At 35.4% G+C, this 20,358-nt stretch overlaps 1 protein-coding gene across 11 annotated transcripts in view; it reads left to right on the forward strand.

Annotated features, from left to right (window-relative positions):
* Window positions 1-20,090, forward strand: part of TCERG1 (transcription elongation regulator 1) — a 64,189-nt gene extending 44,099 nt beyond the window's left edge. For 4 of the 11 annotated variants that reach the window (XR_010157357.1, XR_680390.5, XR_010157356.1 and 1 more), the window contains 9 exons: window positions 1,522-1,640; window positions 7,101-7,251; window positions 11,939-12,103; window positions 12,388-12,570; window positions 15,606-15,785; window positions 16,451-16,534; window positions 17,724-17,824; window positions 18,653-18,746; window positions 19,027-20,090. Coding sequence is in view for 7 of the 11 variants with exons in the window: in XM_001158244.7 (XP_001158244.3) it covers window positions 1,522-1,640; window positions 7,101-7,251; window positions 11,939-12,103; window positions 12,388-12,570; window positions 15,606-15,785; window positions 16,451-16,534; window positions 17,724-17,824; window positions 19,027-19,228 (1,185 nt within the window). In the remaining 4 variants the exon portion in view is untranslated. Of the gene's footprint in view, window positions 1-1,521; window positions 1,641-7,100; window positions 7,252-11,938; window positions 12,104-12,387; window positions 12,571-15,605; window positions 15,786-16,210; window positions 16,357-16,450; window positions 16,535-17,723; window positions 17,825-18,652; window positions 18,747-19,026 lie in introns of those variants that run through there. The other 7 variants (XM_001158244.7, XM_009449888.5, XM_518017.8 and 4 more) reach the window with 2 other exon arrangements.
* Window positions 20,091-20,358: the final 268 nt, after the last annotated feature.

Raw genomic sequence — 20,358 nt, forward strand, 5'->3', positions numbered from 1 at the left:
TGCTGCTGGGATCTAGTGGATAGAGGCCAGGGATGCTGGTATACATCTTGCTCAAAACATCACTGTGCCAAGGTTGAGAAACATGCTGTAGGGTGAGTTAGGCTGGTTTGTTGAGAACCCCTGGAGCCATTGTTTTAGGCTGGTCAGATTCCCAATAAAGACTTCTAATCTCCTGGCTGGAGGGCACAGATCTCTCTGCTTCGGATCTGAGAGAACTAACTGTGTCTTAGTATTTGGTATGTGTTTGGTTAATCTCCATGTTTTTAGTTTGGTTTGCCTTATTCCCAATTCAGATTCCCTTAGTTCAAAGACACTCTCTTTTACTTTCTAGAGCAGGCAGTCAGCAAATTTTTAAGAGTCAGATAATTTGTATTTTAGGCTTTGTGGGCCATATGGTCTCTATTGTAACTTTGCAACTGCTGTTTTAAGTGTCAAGTACCTGTAGACATACGTAAGGGTATAAGCATGGCTGTTCAGTTAAAGCTTTATTTATGGAAATACTGTCATTTGAATTTTATTTAGTTTTCATGTGTCATGAAACTTTCTGTTTTTCCCCTCAACCCTTTAAAAAATGTAGAAACTATCCTTGAGCTGTATAAAAACAAACCGTAGGCCATAGTTTGCCAATTATTTGCTTTGGAATAGTCACTTGCCTTTTACGTTCAGAAGCGGCAGTGCCCAGAAACATTAAGTTGGTGGGGGCATCTGGCAATTTAACAACTTATTAAATAGCTTTTCATCCTTAAAATACTACTTATTTTAGCTATGCCCCATCCTCACCTCCATAGGTATCTGATGCTGTCTGTTCTTGAGTTGTTTGAGGAGATTCTGGTTTCAGAAAAAAAAACTTGAGTTGCCTCTTTGTTTTTCTTGACTGCTAGGTTATGTTGAGTGCTCTCATATCTGTCACATCCTTTTCCACTTGTCCCATCAGCTTTGCAAGTTGCTGGTTCTTTTTTTCTCAATCCTTATTGTTGGGTTATGACTTAAAAAAGAAGTTCTTCTGTCATTTTATAGGGTGTGAAGTAGGCGGTAAATAGATGATCAGTTCATTATCTTGACTGTATTATTAAGTGGGGGAAATACAGAATAGATGTAAAGCATGATTACATTTTAGTGAAAATACTTATGTCTTAAGAGAAGCACGGAAATAAAATATACTACAGATTCCATACCATTGATATTTCTTTCTAAAAGGGATTTGGGAAGACTGATTTCTCTTCCGCATTTCTAAATTTCTTGAAATGTTTATAATAATCATGTATTTATAATTGGGAAAAAAATTAAAGAGGCTTTTTGCTGTTTTCTTTTGTTCTTGAAGCCTAAGTAGAGAGCTGTGTGCTTGTGTAATATTTCAGTGAAGCTTTAAAGTGAAACTTGGTATAGATTATCTGTGTATAATTATCTACAGTTAATATATTTTTCCTGGTATAGTTTGGACAAAGACATTGTCCAATAATTTGGTAGTTAAATTACCCATATGAAAGGTTGACTTGTCAAATTTGTTGATTTTTATAATAGGTGTTTGATCAGTATGTAAAGACCAGGGCAGAGGAAGAACGCAGGGAAAAGAAAAATAAAATAATGCAAGCCAAGGAAGATTTCAAAAAAATGATGGAAGAAGCAAAATTTAATCCAAGGTATGTGGTTTGTTTCTCTTAAATATCAAAGTGTATTTTTTGGCTATTTGGGCACTAAAAGCTCCTTATTTGATTATCGGTTTTTGCCAAAATTTCTAATCTTTATTTTTTACTGTGTTTCCTTTAGAGGAATCCTAAGTGCTCTGAGAAGGGTACCTTTGATTTAAGTGCTTCCCTGTGGGAATAAGTTCTTTAGAAACTAGTATATGATAGAAAATCTGTGCCCCATCTTTGTAAAGTTTTATACATAATGAGTTGCAGAGGAGGAACATTATTTTGATTAAATTGAAGTGGTGAAGGACCTTTTACCACTTCAATTTCAAAATTTTCTGAGTGTCTAGTTAATGGTCGTGTCTGACATTTTCAATTGATTGATAATATGTATTAAATACATGTAATGGGCTGAAGAAAATGAGACATTTTAAATTTATTTGCCTAGTTTTATAGTAATAACAGTTACTGGGTATTTTATGTGCTTATTTGCACTTTAAAACATATATGTATGCATTTATACATTTACATGTAAACATGACTGAAAGCATATAATTTTATATATATGCATACAGATATTCAGTCTTCAGAACAGGTAGTTTGATTTAGGTACTTACGTGATACCTGTTTTATATGAGATAAGCAAATTAGGTAGCTTGCCCCAGTGAAGCAGGGATTTCAATTAGATTTCAGTGTTGCACAGAATTGTATAGGCAGGGGGAATTACTCTTGTTTATGACTTAGATGTAAGAGTAGTGGTATTAGGTTACTAGGAATACCTCAGTATTCTAAAACTGTCGGGTAGCATCATGGAGTCTCTGGGTTAAATGGCACTTATTATAAACGTTCATCTTATATAAATAGTTAATTTTGTCTGTGGAGGTAGGAAAGAGTGATGCTGTTTAAGAAGAATGTTTAATATAGTTTTATATTTGAAATATGGTATTAAAAGTTTTAGAAAATAAAGCTAATAGAGTATTTGTGATATGAAGAATTTAATATTCTTCAGGGGTAATAGAGGTTCAGACTTTCCACGGAGTCCTGAGTTTTTTCTGAGTCAAAAGAGTGAGATCGTGAGTCAAAATAGTTGAGTCTGCGTTATAAAAGACATTTTGGGGGGCAGTTGAGGTCACTTGGTAAGAATTGTATATTAGATGTTAGAGAATTAGTAATTTTCTTGGGTATTGTGGTTATGGAGGAAAAAGGCTTTACTCTCAGGAGTTGCATGTTGAAATATTTCTAAGTGAAGTCTTAAGATGTCTGCAGCTTATTTCCAAAGCATTCAGCAGAATATATTTATTAAAACTCCATATGGGTCTGTGAATAATTGAAACTACAAAGAGATTTCCCTTGGTAGATATGACTAAGTCTTACCATATCGTAGTACTCTACTGGTGTTCTTTTCAGGCAGGTAGAATTGTTGAAGTGATCTGTATTATGCAGGTTACTTCATAAAATGAAACGATCAGGCACTAAGGGCATTGTCCTGTATTGTTATATTGATACATCCAACTCTGGCATAGAAATTAAGACCATTTTTAGTCCTAGAAGAATGCAAGGAGGAAAAACTTTAAAATGAGAAAATGTTGTCTGTTGGCCTAATTTTTTTTTAAAGTGGGAAAAAATATTGCAGAACCTTTTAGTAGAGCTAGTAAATATAGAGCACCAGAGTTTGTTCCAACGGGAAAGAAAGGGGGAAATTACTGAACTGTGCCTGTCTCTTGTATGTCGTTTATCTTTTTAATGAAAATTTAAGTCATACCTCCCACAGTCAGTTTCTGGTCACTACTATCTCCCTGTCACCCACCACCAGCCATTACCCACTTCCTTCCAAAATATTTCTTATCCTGTTTGTTTTAAAGTAGTTTTTTCACAGTTAAGAAATAAGTCATATGAAAACATCTCCATGGGAATCTAATGCTAAAAGTTCACTTCTGTCTTTTCTCATAAAAAGTGTCAGATATTTTACCTATAAGTAATAGAAATAAGTCTAAAATAAATCAGTTATCACTTTACACGTTGATTTTCCACTTTTTAAAAGGTTTTTTCTTTAATCATAGTTTATGCTTTAATCATAACAATGCAAGTTTATTATCCCTTATCCCAAATGCTTGAGACCAGAAGTCTTTTGGATTTCAGATTTTTTAAAAAAAATTTTGGAATATTTGTATTATACTTACTACCTGAGCATCCCAAATTCAAAAATCTGAATTGAATGTCTTGTTGGCACTAAGTAAGTTTTGGGTTTTGGAGCATTTGGATTTCAAATTTGGGATGCCCAACCTGTAGTTGCTTTTTCTATCTTAAAATTATAAACTGAAGGGCTTAATTTATCATGAAAATAAAACATTTAATGGACTACATATGATCCCTTTTCTGGAATATACATTTTTATTTTACCATGCCATTTTATTATTGTTATGTATCTGTTGTTCAAACCAGGTTTGCAATATATTCGTTGTTAAAAATGTTGAATTAATGTTGGATATTGATTAGTATTGGTTGCATACAAAAGATTATTAGAATCTAGCCTTGGCCAGCAAAGCTTAAAAATAATAAATGTTAGCTGTGAGTGATACTCTTAACCTTCAGTTGATGTTTTAAGTTCTAAATTGAGATTAACTGGCCAGTTTTTTGTTTATAATTAAAACTATAACATAATCTTTGTTTTAACAGAAGAGAATGTTTTATTTTTGCATTTAAATAACTAAATAGCTTTTAAATGGGCTAATCTTTATTTTTTTTCTTCTAAAACCATGCTAAATATAGGATAGTTAATTATAAGAGTAAATTCTTGGCCGGGCGCAGTGGCTCGCGCCTGTAATCCCAGCACTTTGGGGGGCCGAGGCAGGTGGATCACGAGGTCAGGAGTTTGAGACCAGCCTGGCCAGTATGGTGAAACTCCATCTCTACTAAAAATACAAAAATTAGCCAGGCGTGGTGGTGGGTGCCTGTAGTCCCAGCTACTTGGGAGGCTGAGGCAGAAGAATTGCTTGAACCTGGAGGTGGAGGTTGCAGTGAGCCAAGATCGCGCCACTGGTTAAAGCTTCAAATATTTAAACTATATACCAAATATATGAAAGCTTTATAATGCCTTTTATTTATGGAGAAACTTCTTTTTTAAAACTTAGGCTCATTAGCCCTCATAAGCCTCATCCTTTTATTTAACCTGTTCGGAGTTTGCTGAGCTTTTTGAATTTATAAATTGATGTTTTCCATCAAATTTGGGAAGTTTTTGGCTAGTAATTTTTCTGCCCTAATTCATTCTTTTCTCTTTTGGGATTCTAATCACACATATATTAGTGTTTGATATTATCTTACATGTCCCTGAGACTGTTTCCCCTACCTCAGTCTTTTTTCTATCTCCTCTTTGGATTAGATAATTGTTAGTGATCTAACTTCATATAATTGACTCTTTATTCAATTGTCAACTCTCATGTTAATCCTATCCAGTTAATTTTTTTTCATTAGTTTTAGGTTCTTTTTAATATTTTCTGCATCTCTGCCAAAACTCCTTATTTGTTCATTCATTTTTAGACCATGTTTTCAATTCTTTGAACCTGTTTTTCTTTGATTCTTTCAGTGTAATAATAACAGTTTTGTTTATTTAGTTATTTTTTTAAGAGGCAGAGTCTTGCTCAGTTGTTAAGGCTGGAGTGCAGTGGCTCAGTCACAGCTCACTGCAGCCTCAGACTCCTGGGCTTAAGCAGTCATCCTGAGTAGCTGAGAATATATGTGTGTGCCACCATGCCCAACCAATTTTTAAATTTTTTGTAGGGACAGAGCCTCACTATGGTTTTTGTTTTTTTTTTTTTTTTTTTTTTTGAGACAGAATCTTGCTCTGTCACCCAGGCTGGAGTGCAGTGGCGTGATCTCAGCTCACTGGAACCTCTGCCTCCTGGGTTTTTTCTCCTGCCTCAGCCTCCTGAGTAGCTGGGATTACAGGTGCCTGCCACTACTCCCAGCTAATTTTTTTTGTGTTTTTAATAGAGACAGGGTTTCACTTTGTTGGCCATGCTGGTCTTGGAACTCCTGACCTCAACTGATCCACCTGCCTTGGCCTCCCAAAGTGGTGAGATTACAGCCATGAGCCACCACACTATGTTTTTTTGTTTTTGTTTTTTTGATTCAAGGCCTTGCTCTGTTGTCCAGGCTGGAGTGCAGTGGCATGATCTCGGCTCTACAGCCTTTGCCTCCCAGGTTCAAAAGATTATTTTGCCTCAGCTTCTCAAGTAGCTGGGATTACAGGCGTCAGCTACCGTGCCTGGCTGGAGTCTCACTGTGTTGCCTAGGCTTGTCTCGAACTCCTGGCCTCAAATGATCCTCCTACCTTGCCCTCCTGACGTGCTGGGATTGCATGCATGAGCCACTGCACCTGGCTAGTAATAGTTGTTTTAAAGTTATTGTCTACTTAGAACGACATCTGGACATCTTGGGTTTGGTTTCTATTGACTTCAAAAAATTTTTTCTATGGATCACGTTTCTTTGTATATTTAGTGATTTTTGATTGAATATTGGACTTTGTGGCTAATATGTAGAGACTCTGGTGTCTGTTACCTTTCAATGAAAAGTGGATATTTTTGTTTTAGTAGGCAGTTCATTTACTGGTTGCCACCTTAATTTTAGGCTTGACTTTATGTTTTGTTAATGTGAATCTCTGAAAGTGTAATATGTTTCTTTTAGCCTTCCAGCTCTGTTTTCCTTGTGGATCTTTTGTGGACTTTGTTGGCCTGATCCTATTCTCCCTTTAATACTACTGACTCTCTGTTATCTCTTCTATGCTCTTAACCCTGTAGTAGCTTGATATATAGAGTGATCTTTCCCTGCTGTTACACAGCTTGGCCTTAGCTGTGGACTCATGGGTAATCGCTAAGTCAGATTTTTCTTGGGTACCCTCTCTTTGTAGATTCCTCTTCCCTCAAGCTCTAATCTTTGCTTCCTCCAGTTCATTAAGACTATGGTACTCTAGTTGGACTTGAGCTCTCTCTGCACCTCATAAATTTCCCTTCTTTCAGGCATTTCAGTCTTACTCTTTCTGTTGTCTACTCCTTGAAATCGGTTGCCTCATATACTTTTGTCCAGTTTTATAGTTGTGTATGGAGAGCTAATCCAATAAGAATTTTTCTATTATGGCCGGAGGAAGGACTTAGCTTCATCGCAGAGTGGAAATTGATGAGCTCTTGTCTCTTGAGGCATGCAAATTCTTTACTCTGTGATCTCTTTCTTTTTTTTTTAATAATAATATTTATTCTCCTAATTCTATGCTGATAGCATACAAATCCCTTAACCACATTTTTGCGCATTACCTCTTTTTACTCCTTTCTGAAACTTACTGTTCACTGTTAGGTAGATGTTGAGTCCCAGTGTCTCTTTGTCATATACTCTTGTTGGAAAAATGGTATCTTCTGCTATGCCTTTATACAAGCAGAAGTAACTGCCAAAGTTAGCACACTTGTAATTTTGTTACAGAGCAACTTTTAGTGAATTTGCAGCCAAGCATGCTAAAGATTCAAGATTCAAAGCAATTGAAAAGATGAAAGACCGAGAAGCCTTGTTTAATGAGTTTGTGGCCGCTGCTAGGAAGAAAGAGAAAGAAGATTCGAAGACCAGAGGTGAGAAGGTAAGATGGTTTTAGTTCCAGTGGTGTGATTGATGGGAGTGTGAATGGGAAAGGTCTATGCTGGTGTTATGTTTCTAACCTTATCCATTGGCATAAATAATAAGACGTACATGGACTGTTCTTTTAAGTTAACTTTTATAATTATTTATGTATGTGTGTATTCTATCACTTTACTTACATAATGCTTATTTTAGTAGCTTCACTAAACTATATACTTTTGCTTTAAATTGTGTTAATATTAAGATGCCTGGTAAACTCAGAACAGGTTGTTAGGACTGCCTGCTCAGTTGTACCTTCTAAGATTTCAAGATTCTTTATAGGTTGTAATATTTGAATTTCAAAAAGCTTCTTTATCTTTTTTGCCCTCTAAAAGATAGCATTTTAGTGACTTTCTATTCTTTCAGTAAACATATCTTACATATAAATTATTGCTTATCAGAATTAAAGGTCAGCTATTAAAGATTAATGAATTCCAAATGTCATTTGATAGCAGTGTCAGGAGTGGAGAGGAGCTTACCACTGGGGAGGAAAACTAGTAGGGAGATGACCCCAGTGGTGTGTGAACCATCAAAACATGCAGCCACTCTCCTTAGTGTCCTGGTATGCTTTGTGAATGTAGAAAAATAACCTCTGGAGCCTAATCATTCTTGACATTTAAAATTGCCTCTTATTCTAGGAAGTTATAATATTATAAGTTCTATTAAGAAATGTTGTTGAAAGTAATGCTACTCTTGGGAAGAAGTCTCTTTCATTCAAAATAGTAACAGTATTAGCTAAAACAGCTTTTATCAGAAATATCTGAAACCTCCTAATTATCCGATTTATTGGGCTTCCAAGTGAGTTTTCCAGAATTGTTTCACTGTTTACTTAAAAAATGATTATGCTTCTCAGAGGAAATGTGTAAAATCAAATTCTACTACATAATTTTATATGTTGAATTAGAATCATGTTAATGAATTATTTGCTACTTTTGATTTTAGAATAACCTATTTAAGAAAACCAAGTAAATAAGTGATTGTTTGATTTTGTATGATTGCTTTTATACAAATTAAATGTATTTATCTTTGCATTTGTGACTGATTTTCTTTTTCTAAACACTTTTTTTTATAACTATTTTATGTATTCTGTTTTATAACAAGTGGATAGACTTTACAGTTTTGTGCTGTGCGGCCTGTCAATCAGTTCAGTGACAGCTGTCAATCACTGACACGCAAAGTGTTATGGGATTCCCTAGTGAGGAAAGAATTGGTATCTCTGTGTGGTGACTTTAGCCTCCCGAGTTCCGGTACTTTACATTTTTTTAGTCTTTTTCCTTATGAAGTGATGAGAATTGTGCCCAGAATGTGTTAATTTTAAAAAAGAAATAAATAGATATGACATCTAAATTAAATAAATCTAATATTTAATATATTCAGCTTTATTTTATTTTGGCTATAAAAATCGTAATTCTTTAAATTACAGGGTTGGCTTTATACCATTACTAGATTAAAAAAAAAAAGGCAGGAAATTGCTAAAGTGAAGCTTTCTCAGCCAATTTAAAGAATGCAAAATCAGTGAGTGACTAGGCCATCAAAGCAGAAATCTTTAAAGTAAGGGTTTAAATATAGTGGATTTTATATTCACATTTTGAGCACATTTGGTTAAGGGGCTTTATCATTTTTCTTTCATGACTTCCACTGTATTGTTTATACTGTTCTTAAGTATATTGTGTATACTTAAAAAAAAAATCACATTGTAACTGTGTAATTAGATAGCAAGAGCAGTACCAGTAGCATGATACTAGAGTTTATTTCCTTGTTCTTGTAATTCTCCAGCTGGTTGTTGTAGCATTGTGATAGTTGAATCAATAGCTGAACACTAAAGGTTTAAAACTAATTTTAAAACTAATTTTGAAAACCTGTGAAGAACATTGACTTCTGGTGAAATTCTTGTTTTTCTTAAGTAGCATTTTGACGGTAAAGTCATTCTCACAGTAAGAGCATCATTTTCATGTAGTTTTTACCACTAGTTTTCCATTTTATTAAAAAGTGCCTGTAAAAGTCTACTTATTGACCAGGCGTGGTGGCTCATGCCTGTAATCCCAGCACTTTGGGAGGCTGAGGCACGAAGATTGCTCGAGACCAGCCTAGGCAATATAGCAAGACCCCCATCTCTACAACAAAACAAAAAAATAGCTGGTTGTAGTGATGTGCTTCTGTAGTTCCAGTTACTCTGGAATCTGAAGTGGGAGGATCGCTTGAGCCCAAACGGTCAAGGCTGCAGTGAGTTTTGATGGTTCCACTGCACTCCAGCCTGGACAACAGACGGGCTTCTTTCAAAAAAAAAAAAAAAAAGAAAAAAAAGTCTACTTATTTTGTTTGCCAAAGTAACTATTCTTAAGCTATTTTATTGTAATATATTATTATAACCAATTTTTATAAAATTGTGGTTCAAATACTTTACCTTTTGAAATAGCACATTTGAGGTTGTATGTAATTGGAGTTAATACACTGTTACAAAATTGACATATTTTTCTCTTCCCTCTCTTTTAAATTTCCTGTGAATAAATTATTTTTGTTATAGTAAGGAATGGGGAGAATAATAAGGCCTTGAATTGCAGCTAATGGTAAATGACATTTTTTTGACATTTATGCCCCTGTCAGGCAATTGTTCTCATACTGATAGCCTTAGTAAGCCATTTATAACCTGTCATGGTAATATCCACAATGAAAGGAAGTTAAAGTTTAATTTTATTTAAAGTTCACTTGTTTATACATCACACATTTAAAAACCTATATGATAATCCTTACTTTATAGGTTTCGTGTCTAATATATGAAAATTGTTTTAAGCTAATACAAATTCCTGTGGCTTAGAAAGATTCCTATTTGATATAACTTGCATGTTTTATTTAACATAAATTTTGTAAATTTTGCCTTCCAGTTGTCAAATGCGTCTAGGAATTTGGTGTTCATCATGTCAGATACAAAGTAGACAAGATGAACAGAAAAATTTAAGTTACATCACTACATCAGGTGGTTTCTTAATCACTGTCTGGAAATACTGGGTTTATGAGTATTTCTTATTAGTTCAAAGTGAAAGGCCAAGTTTAGTAGTGGAGAAATCCACAGCCAATTAGCTGTTGTCTTTAGAAACATTTCTGATGCAGATATTCTGTTTCTTATAACCTTAAAAGTATTTTCCAGAAAGAACATCAACTTCACTTTTTTTTTTTTTTTTGAGATGGAGTTTTGCTTGTTGCCCATGCTGGAGCGCAGTGGTGCAGTCTCAGCTCACTGCAACCTCTGCCTCCTGGGTTCAGGCGATTCTCCTGCTTCAGCCTCCCAAGTAGCTGGGATTACAGGCACCTGCCACCACACCCAGCTAACTTTTTGTATTTTTAGTAGAAACGGGGTTTCACCATGTTGGTCAGGCTGGTCTCGAAATCGTGACCTCAGGTGATCCACCCACCTCAGCCTCCCAAACTGCTGGGATTACAGGCATGAGCCACCGTCCCTGGCCTCAATCTCACTTTTAATCCTCCAGTAGGAGAAATGAAGTTGTAAGGGGAAATGATAGTGTTAGACTAGGCAGAAGGAATGATTCATATATTTTTGTGCATACACATTTTAAATCCTGATTCCCCTGATCAGGTGGGAAGGTACCATTTTCAATTCCTACTGGAAGGGAGGGGTTCTTAATATGGTCAGAATCCTTTGTTGAAATGACCTTGGTTACCTTGGATATCTTCTGTGGTAGGAGTACAAAGTAGTATACATGGGATTAAATTTTAAAACAATTAGGCCCTCAGACATACATAAAAATAACTATCTCATTTACTCCTTTCCTCACCTATTTAAATAAATAAGAAATACAGTTTTGGAGAGGGGTTTTAAGTAGTTGTATATGTTGATACTGAAGGATTAATGTTTAATACCTTTGAATGTTTTTAACTTGGTATTTCAGTTGTTGAGTATAATACTGGATAAACACTTAACATTCTGAGTTTATAATGGTATAAACATTACATACATGTTTAATGCTAAAAAGTGTAGAAGATCTGAATGCAATTTTTTAGTAATGATTAATTATGAACATAGAAATTCTGTAACTTTCTCACATATCAAGGTGTACAGCTGCCTTTTTTTCACCAAAATATAAATTTTTACCCTATTTTGATTTTAGACATTTGACAGTATAAGTTTGTAATGACTTGCAGTGATTTTTAAATATCCTATTAATTTCAATGGCCAAAATTTTTATCCATCTAGTTTTTTAAATAAATCATTTTTACCTTGTTGATATTAAAGTATTGTCAGCTTCATAAGCCTGACTCTTAGCTAAAAAGAAATGCAGCTCGATGTAAATTTATATTCCCTATGAATACATGGCAGTTCTGAGATCTAAAGTTATCAACAATCTGAAAAAGCCTTTTTCTATATTTTAATAATTTCTTTATAAAATATTATTTATCTTGAATTTGGCAAATTTAGATGAAAGCCTATATGCTTGTTGATGTTTACATTTCTAGTAAAAGAACACTTCTGATCTTTTACTGTAATTCTACTCTAAATGCCTATATTTTAAAAGTTATTATTCTCATATTTAAGGTAGGTGAACTTTTTTTCTAGTTGTAAATATTTAAGATATGATGAATTTCTCATGGTACATTATTTTCCCTCCCATCCCACTACCTGTTTTAAAATACAGATTAAATCGGATTTCTTTGAACTATTATCTAATCATCACTTGGACAGTCAGTCTCGATGGAGCAAAGTAAAAGACAAAGTAGAAAGTGATCCACGTTACAAAGCAGTAGATAGTTCATCAATGAGAGAAGACCTTTTCAAACAGTACATTGAAAAAATAGCCAAGGTAACTGTTGTGTTTACTTGTATTGCTTTCATTGAATAATACAATTCTTGTGTTTAAGGGTATATGTTGTTGTTGGGGATTTTTCTATTGGGGGTTTGGATTTTTTCTTGTTAGTATTCTTAACATGAGAGTCTAGTTGATTTGGAGATGAGAGGTACACAGTGTTTAGGTATATTCTGGGCAAAAACTAGATTTGGAATTTTTTATTTGGCAAGCTAGTTATTCTGCAAAAACATATTTTGATGGAGTTGGTGAGAAGGATAATGTAGTTTTTGCTTTTACAGAATTTAGACTCAGAAAAAGAAAAGGAGCTTGAAAGGCAAGCCCGCATTGAGGCAAGCCTTCGAGAACGAGAAAGGGAGGTTCAAAAGGCCCGTTCAGAACAAACGAAAGAAATAGATCGAGAGAGAGAGCAGCACAAACGAGAAGAAGCTATCCAGAATTTCAAAGCTCTTCTGTCTGACATGGTATACGTTAATCTTTTACTTTTTTTCTCTAAAGTACTGGATATTGGAAATTTATTATATTACTGTTATGAATATTTTAATGTTCTTTAATTCTGAGGGAGATAATTTGCTAAATTAGAAAGCATTTAAAAATTGAATACTTGGTATTAGTACTGTTAGTATAGGAAAAAACCCAAGTTATTTAACAAATTCAGAAGTTAGGCATTTTGCATATATGGAAAGTCATAATCATTTAGTCTCACAACTTTATTATTTATTGTTCTTGATGAAAGTCATTGTAAACTATTACACACTTACCTGCCATAGTGATAAACAAAACATGCTGAACACAATTTAACCTTTTCGTTGATGATTTAGGGCCATCATTGTGATGATCAGTTATACTTGCAGATGGTATGAGATTGTAGGACTGGAAGTGTAACTGACCGCAGGAGATACCCTGAAACTTTGTTGAAAATCTTTCTCCCTTACCCCTCAGAGTTGTTGAGGTATCTAGGGTTTTTTGTCCCTACAGTGAATGACCCTAGACTACTGTCCTACTTGCTAATATATTTTGGAGTTGGGGGTGGCTTCTCTTTGTCATATCTCTCCTATGCTATTTCTTTTCTCTTTTTCAGTGGAGCTTGCTACTCTTGTCACTTCTGATTTCTGCCCTTGCATCTGTTTCTTACTCTACCCAGCAGTATCCAATCTTTTGGCTTCCCTGGGCCACATTGGAAGGAGAATTGTCTTGGGCCACACATAAAGTTCACTAACATGGCTGGGCACGGTGGCTCATGCCTGTAATCCCAGCACTTTGGGAGGCCAAGGCGGGCAGATCACTTGGGGTCAGGAGTTAAAGACTAGGCTGGCCAACATGGCGAAACCCCGTCTCTAATAAAAATACAAAATTAGCCGGGTGTGGTGGCGCGTGCCTGTAGTCCCAGCTACTTGGGAGGCTGAGGCAGGAGCATCACTTGTACCTGGGAGGTGGAGGCTGCAGTGAGCTGAGATCGCGCCACTGCACTCCAGCCTGGCGACAGAGTGAGACTCCGTCTCAAAAAGAAAAATGTACATTAACACTACTGATAGCCAATGAGCTAAAAAAAAAAAAAAAAAAAAAAAAGGACAAAAACATCTCATAATGTTTTAAGAAAGTTTATGAATTTGTGTTGGGGTACATTCAGAGCCATCCTGAGTTGCATGTGGCCTGTGAGCCACAGGTTGGAAAACCTTGTCCTACACCCTGGACAATTACAGTAGTTTCCTAATTTCTCTCCCTACCTCTAACATTCCCTCAAATTTATCTGTTCTATTGCAGTCACAGAAGTCTTCCTAAAAAGCTAATCTAATTTTGTCACTCTCCTGGTTACTTGCAGGGGATGAAGGTTCTCTTTACTCCCAGCAGTTTCCTACAGGTCACATTTAGCCTCCTTAGCATAATATAAAAGATTGTTCATTTCTTACCTCCCACCTTCATATTTCCTTAACACCTTTGCTTTCTTCATTTGCTCCTTGAACTGTAGCCTTGCTGAACATGCTTAATGAACCATACCATCCTTCCATTGCTCACGGCAGTCTCTCTACCTGATATGATTTGGAAGTGTTCCTGTTGCAGTGACAGACTTTCTCGTTCTTCAGGGGTACGCTCAAGTATCTCTTCTGTGAGGCTACTCCTGACCTATCTAGGCAGATTCGATCTCACTGTTCCTTAGACCACCCTTGTGCTCAGCATACGACTCTGCAGCACTTATTACCTGTATTTGCAGTTATTTGCTTACATGTTTATCCTTTTCGTTTTTTTATTTTTTATTTTTTTGAGATGGAGTCTCACTCTGTCACCCAGCTGGAGTGCAGTGGCATGATCTTGGCTCACTGCAACCTTTGCCTCCTGGGTTCAAGTGATTCTCCTGCCTCAGTCTCCTGAGTAGCTGGGACTACAGGCATGCGCCACCACACACAGCTCATTTTTGTATTTTTAGTAGAAATGGGGTTTCGCCATGTTGGCCAGGCTGGTCTCAAACTCCTGACCTCAGGTGATCCACCCACCTCCCAAAGGGCTGGGATTACAGACATGAGCCACCGCACCTGGCCTTTTTATCCTTTTTTTTTCTTCTTTTTTAAGTGAGCTCTTTGAAGGAAGGGATAGCGTCTTATTTTGTAATCTTATTGCAAAGCACGGTATTTATCTGACTTGTATTTAGATGCTTGGTAAGTGTTGGTTAAATAAATGTTTTTGTATTTTTCTTTTCTTACCTTTCTGTTATTTTAGTCTATGTTTCTTCACGTTGGCAGTAGTGTGGCTTAACTTTTAATGCCATTATCACCAATGAAGCATATCTTTTTGCTGGTTGGTGAGCCAGCCAGACCTGTTATGCCTTCTGTTATACTGTCTTCTTCTTAAAAATTGTTTTGAGAAGCCATAATTGTATATACTTACGGGGTACAGTTGCTGTTTTGATATAGGTAGATAATATGGAATGATTAAACCAAAGCTGTTTAACATATTCATCACTTTGTTTGCTTATAATTTTTTGTGGTGAGACATTTGGAATTTACTCTCAGTTATTTTGAATATAGAATACATTATTGACTTTAGTTAACCCTGGTGTGCAGTAGATCTCAAAACTTATTTCTGCTGTCTCTGAAACTTCATTATCTTTGACAAGTAACTCCTCATTCTCTCCCTTGTCCTGTCTCCTACCCCCTAGACTTTGGTGACCATCTACTCTCTATTTCTATGAGTTCAACTTTTTTGGATTCCACAAATGTGAGACTATGCAGTATTTGTGTTTCTGTGCTTGACTTATTTCACTTATATTGTCCTCTAGGTTTATCCATGCCATAAATGAATAGAATTTTCCTCTTTTTTTAAGGCTGAGTGGTACTCCACTGTGTATATTTATTACATTTTCTTTATCCATTTATCTGTTGCTAGACGCTTAGGTTGATTCCATGTCTTGGCTATTGTGAATAATGCTGCAGTGGACATGGAAGTGCAAATAGACATTCAGATAAGTCTCTTTGGTGATATATATATAATTTTTTCTCTTCAGGTACGTTCTTCAGATGTGTCATGGTCTGATACTCGTAGGACCCTCCGAAAAGATCACCGCTGGGAATCTGGATCCTTATTGGAAAGAGAGGAGAAAGAGAAGCTTTTTAATGAACACATTGAAGCACTTACCAAAAAAAAGAGAGAGCACTTTAGGCAACTTCTGGATGAAACTTCTGCAGTAAGAATCTCTTATTTTTCTCATTTTAATCTGGATGAATCTTGTTAGTAATTTCTTAAAGCAAAGCATTGATATGATTTTTAGTGTCATGGTCTTTAGATTCATTACTGGAATGCATCTTATGACAATTCTCTGATTTTAAAAAATTATGGTATTCTTAATTATTTAGAAATGCCTGTTCTTTGCAGTTTTCACATTCATAACTGCTCCCATAGTAATTCAAAATGTCCTTAGCCATGTGGTCAGTGATCCCTCCTAATAATAGATTTAGCAAATTTCTTCTTTTGATCCATTTTCAATTTGGTACTATGGCCTCTTGTTCGGCAGTTTGTACGCTTTGTTATCCAGGTTTTGTTCCTTTTTATCTGCTTTCTTTTTGGTGATGGTTTCTTCAGAAGTTATGATGTTTGCCCATGTAAATACAGGGTTTGCAGGTGATTGTCTTAGGCCACCTTGAAAGTATGGCCATGAAAATAACTCTTGTGGCAAGCCAACAAAAAGAAATTGCATTAACGCTGCTTCCCTGTCCCTAACTAGTCCAGTTACGCTTGGGCATTACAAGAGATCGCAGGTCAGTGTGTAATATTATGTACCTATGTGCTGCAGTTTGACTCCCTAAGTAAAAGTGAGTTGTATTTATGTTTTTTATTCATGTCTTTTCAAAGATTACCTTAACATCCACGTGGAAAGAAGTAAAAAAAATCATTAAGGAAGATCCTCGGTGTATTAAGTTCTCCTCCAGTGACAGGGTAAGAGGATTTTGTGTCGAGATTTACTGTCGGTCTATAAATACTTAAATCGGGGCCTAACAGAACTACTATCTTAACCAAAATGAAGTTGATTGTTTTAAGTGAATTACTTTTAAGTGTATGAGAAGTAAATCTGAATTTTAAGTTTATGTATTGTTTCTTGCATGATAAATTAGCAAGACAGCACAATAGAAAGTTTAAAATTTTAGTACTTGGGGTGAAGCTTGTATTTTAGGATCTTAGAAATTTAATGAAGCTGCAGTTTTATTTTAGTCAGGTACCACTAGACAGACATATTTAGGCTGGCAATTGGTACCAAACTATCAAAGCACTTGACTCTTAAGCCAAACAGAGCCCTGTAATGAGATCGCTAGTTCTCTTATGCTTCAAGGTCTGAAACAGTGAATGATGTCAAGAAAAGTGTTGTTTACTACAGTCCGTTTTATCCCTAGGCCTTTTATTTGTTTTCTTTTACATCATTCCGCTTTCCTGGTTGGTTTCTGTAGGTCTGGGCATCTTTTATAAAAACTCATAAATCTAATATTCTTCCCCCTCAAAGTCTATTGGATTGTAGATGTTTGGACCATAAAATATGCATGACTGGGAAAGAGGGGTAGACCCAGTCTCAGTTTCTAACTTTTCTGACTGTTTAGAATTGATAATAAAGTCTTTTTTAAGTCCAAAGAGTTTATTCATCTTACTACTTTTGGCTTGCCAGAAAGCTAAATGCTCATTACTGTGTAAGTTAAGTATTGAGTGTTAACCTACAGTTGCTGTATCCACAAATTACTGTTTTTGTTCTTGAAGTTAAAAATACAGTGTGCAGGAAGTGAACACTTAATCCTTAATATCCTTATTTTTAAGTGTCCACCTCATGAGGTTGTTGTAAAGATTGAAGTAGATGATCCTCATAAAATGCTCAGCAGTGTAGCACATAGCAAGTTCTCAAGTTTTAGCCACTACTAATTTATGATTCCTCATTCTTTCTATTTGCCGCAAAAATGAGCCTTGCAGATTGTGATTTAATGAATTTTATATATGAACAAAATGTACCCTGTTGCCTTTTTCTTTTGAATTTTTAATTTTATTATGTGACTTACACATTACTGTTTAATAAATAATTGATGTTTATTTTGGAATTAGTGGGTTTTATTTCCATAATCTTAACTTTTTTTTTTTTTATTAACAGAAAAAACAAAGAGAATTTGAAGAATATATCAGAGACAAATATATCACAGCCAAAGCTGACTTCAGGACGCTTTTGAAAGAGACCAAATTTATAACATATAGGTGTGTGCAATGAAATGTTTCATATTGGCAGTCATTCTCTTTACTAGTCTTTACTCTAATGGTCAGAGCATTCTTTGCATTCACACACATGTTGACATTATTAATTTTTAGGGATAAGAAGATACCAACTTCTGTCCAAAGTCAAATACAGCCCATATCTACCATACTTTTTTTTTTTTTTTTAAAGAAAGGGCCCAGATGTCAATTCTTATTTTGTGTTACCCACCCATCCAGTTTTGAATACATACCTTTTTTTTTTTTTTTTACTTCACCGCTTTTTTTAGGAATACCCTCAACTATATAAGAATTGTATTTCGTGAAGAGACTTTTAAAATAATCTTTCACTATCAGTTATCTTTGCCTCCTCTGAAGACTATTCAGTGTGGTTAGATCATTCTAAAGCATGAAATCATCTATTTAAGCTCAGCATAAACATTTTTTTTTTTTCCCTCAGAGGAAAGCATTTTGCTGGGTACATTTAAATAAAAATTGTAAATTATGAAATCAGAGCCTCTAAACAAGATTTCTCTGTAGCAAACCCAACAGTTCTTCGCCCCTAACAATTTATCATCAGGAAAACAATTTCGCATTGCTTACCAGTCAGTATGCAGGAAACCATTTTTGCTTCATGCTCCAGCTTTTCTTCTTTAAGAGAGAAATTTGAAACATCTTAATAAAGGGTATGTGCACGGGAGGCTAGATAGTGCTGAGGGTGTGGTTTTTAGATATTTTGTCATTTGGATTTTTTGGTCAGGATCCTTAATGTTTTGCATCAGCTTGGGCTTTTAAATTAGATGTGAAGTAAGACTTCTTTCTACATTTTTATAGTTAATTTAGTGAAAGATGTGAAAGTGAAAGCTTGTGAAAGATGCTGGGATTGGCAGCCCCGCAGACTGAAGTCCTCTGTTCATCCACAGAACAGGTACAGCACGGGCAAGATTTACCCACCCACCCTCAGCCCTGATCTGGAGGGACCACCACTAGGGGTGGGAGGGTAATTCAGCTTCTGAGGCCCTTTCACTCCTTGGAGTCTTTGCTGAGGCGACTTACAAAGGTGACCACTGCCGTGAAATTTTTCTTAAAAAAAAAAAAAAAAAAAAAAATGGAAACACAATTAGGAACTAGGTGGACATTTCCAGCTCATTTCTGAAAGACCTATGAACAGCAGTCAGTAATTCTTGGACTTCTTTTTCTTATTTCAGATCCAAAAAATTAATCCAAGAATCGGATCAGCACCTGAAAGATGTAGAAAAAATTTTACAGAATGACAAACGGTATCTAGTACTGGACTGTGTGCCAGAGGAGAGGCGTAAACTGATTGTGGCATATGTTGATGACCTGGATCGCCGGGGTCCACCCCCACCTCCCACAGCATCGGAGCCCACGAGACGATCAACAAAATAATTCTAAATACTCTTCCATAGGGGCATCTATTCAAAATGCTTGCATGAGCCAATTTTCAGGTTTTTACATATATGTGCATTAGTCAACCTATTGCGAAACCATCTGACAAACAGAAGGAGAAGCATTTGTGAACAGTTTCTGAACAGAACACTTTGGAAATATTTATGCTTTTCTTTGTGTGGCATGACTGACATACATACTCAAATATAGGCTGTCTCTAGTAAATCTTAAAATCTTGAAGCTAAAATTCATCCTTTTATGAGGTGTGGAAGTCAGTGACTTGGTGACGTTCTTCCTAGCAGTGTTAATACATGCAAGAAGTAAGAGCATTTGTGGCTTGAACTTGCCAGATGCAAATACCACAGACTCCAAGAAAACCCGAATTGGGGTTTGTTTTGTTGTTTTTTTTTTTAAAGCGGGTAAAAGAGAAAACACTGAAAATTGAATTCTTATCTTCCAGAGGCTACGATTATTATAATGGACAATACTTTTACCTTTGTCTCTAAAGATCAGATTAGTTTTATTTGTTCACTTACGTGCTTTGATTATCCCCTCTGAATTATAGACCAAGTCTTGTTGTTTAGCCTAAGAGAAGATTTGTGTAGTAATTTCTTCTCAGGTATGGAACCACGGTCATAACTAACATGTTGGCCAGAATAGAACCACTGGTTAAACATATTTTATTCACCATTAAGTGATCTTTATCAATATTCTGGATTAGACAACAAATTACCTTTCTGGGTGTTTCTTGTAAACTATACTCCTGTTTGAATGTTAAACTTTGTTGCTAAAGTTTAATTTTAAGATGTTTGAATGTTCAGTTTATGTATTTGAACTACAATAAACCAACCCTTTTTATATATCTGTATTGTATATGATTATTGTTACTTAATTTTTAAGAGCTTATTTTAACCTGTTTTAAAAGAAGCAGCAAATAGAATTTCACACAAAGTAAGTTGACTCTAAATCTTAAGTATTACCTAGTTTTTAAAGGTTTGAATATAATAATGCAGTATTTGCAGTATAAAAAGGAAGGAATTTGTAGAGAATCATTTTGGTGCTCAAGTCTCTTAGCAGTGCCTTATTGCCTCATAGCAAGAAGATGCTGGGGTTTTTTTTTGTTTTTGTCC

This window comes from Pan troglodytes, chromosome 4, assembly GCF_028858775.2.
Source record: "Pan troglodytes isolate AG18354 chromosome 4, NHGRI_mPanTro3-v2.0_pri, whole genome shotgun sequence".
Classification (NCBI taxonomy): domain Eukaryota; kingdom Metazoa; phylum Chordata; class Mammalia; order Primates; family Hominidae; genus Pan; species Pan troglodytes.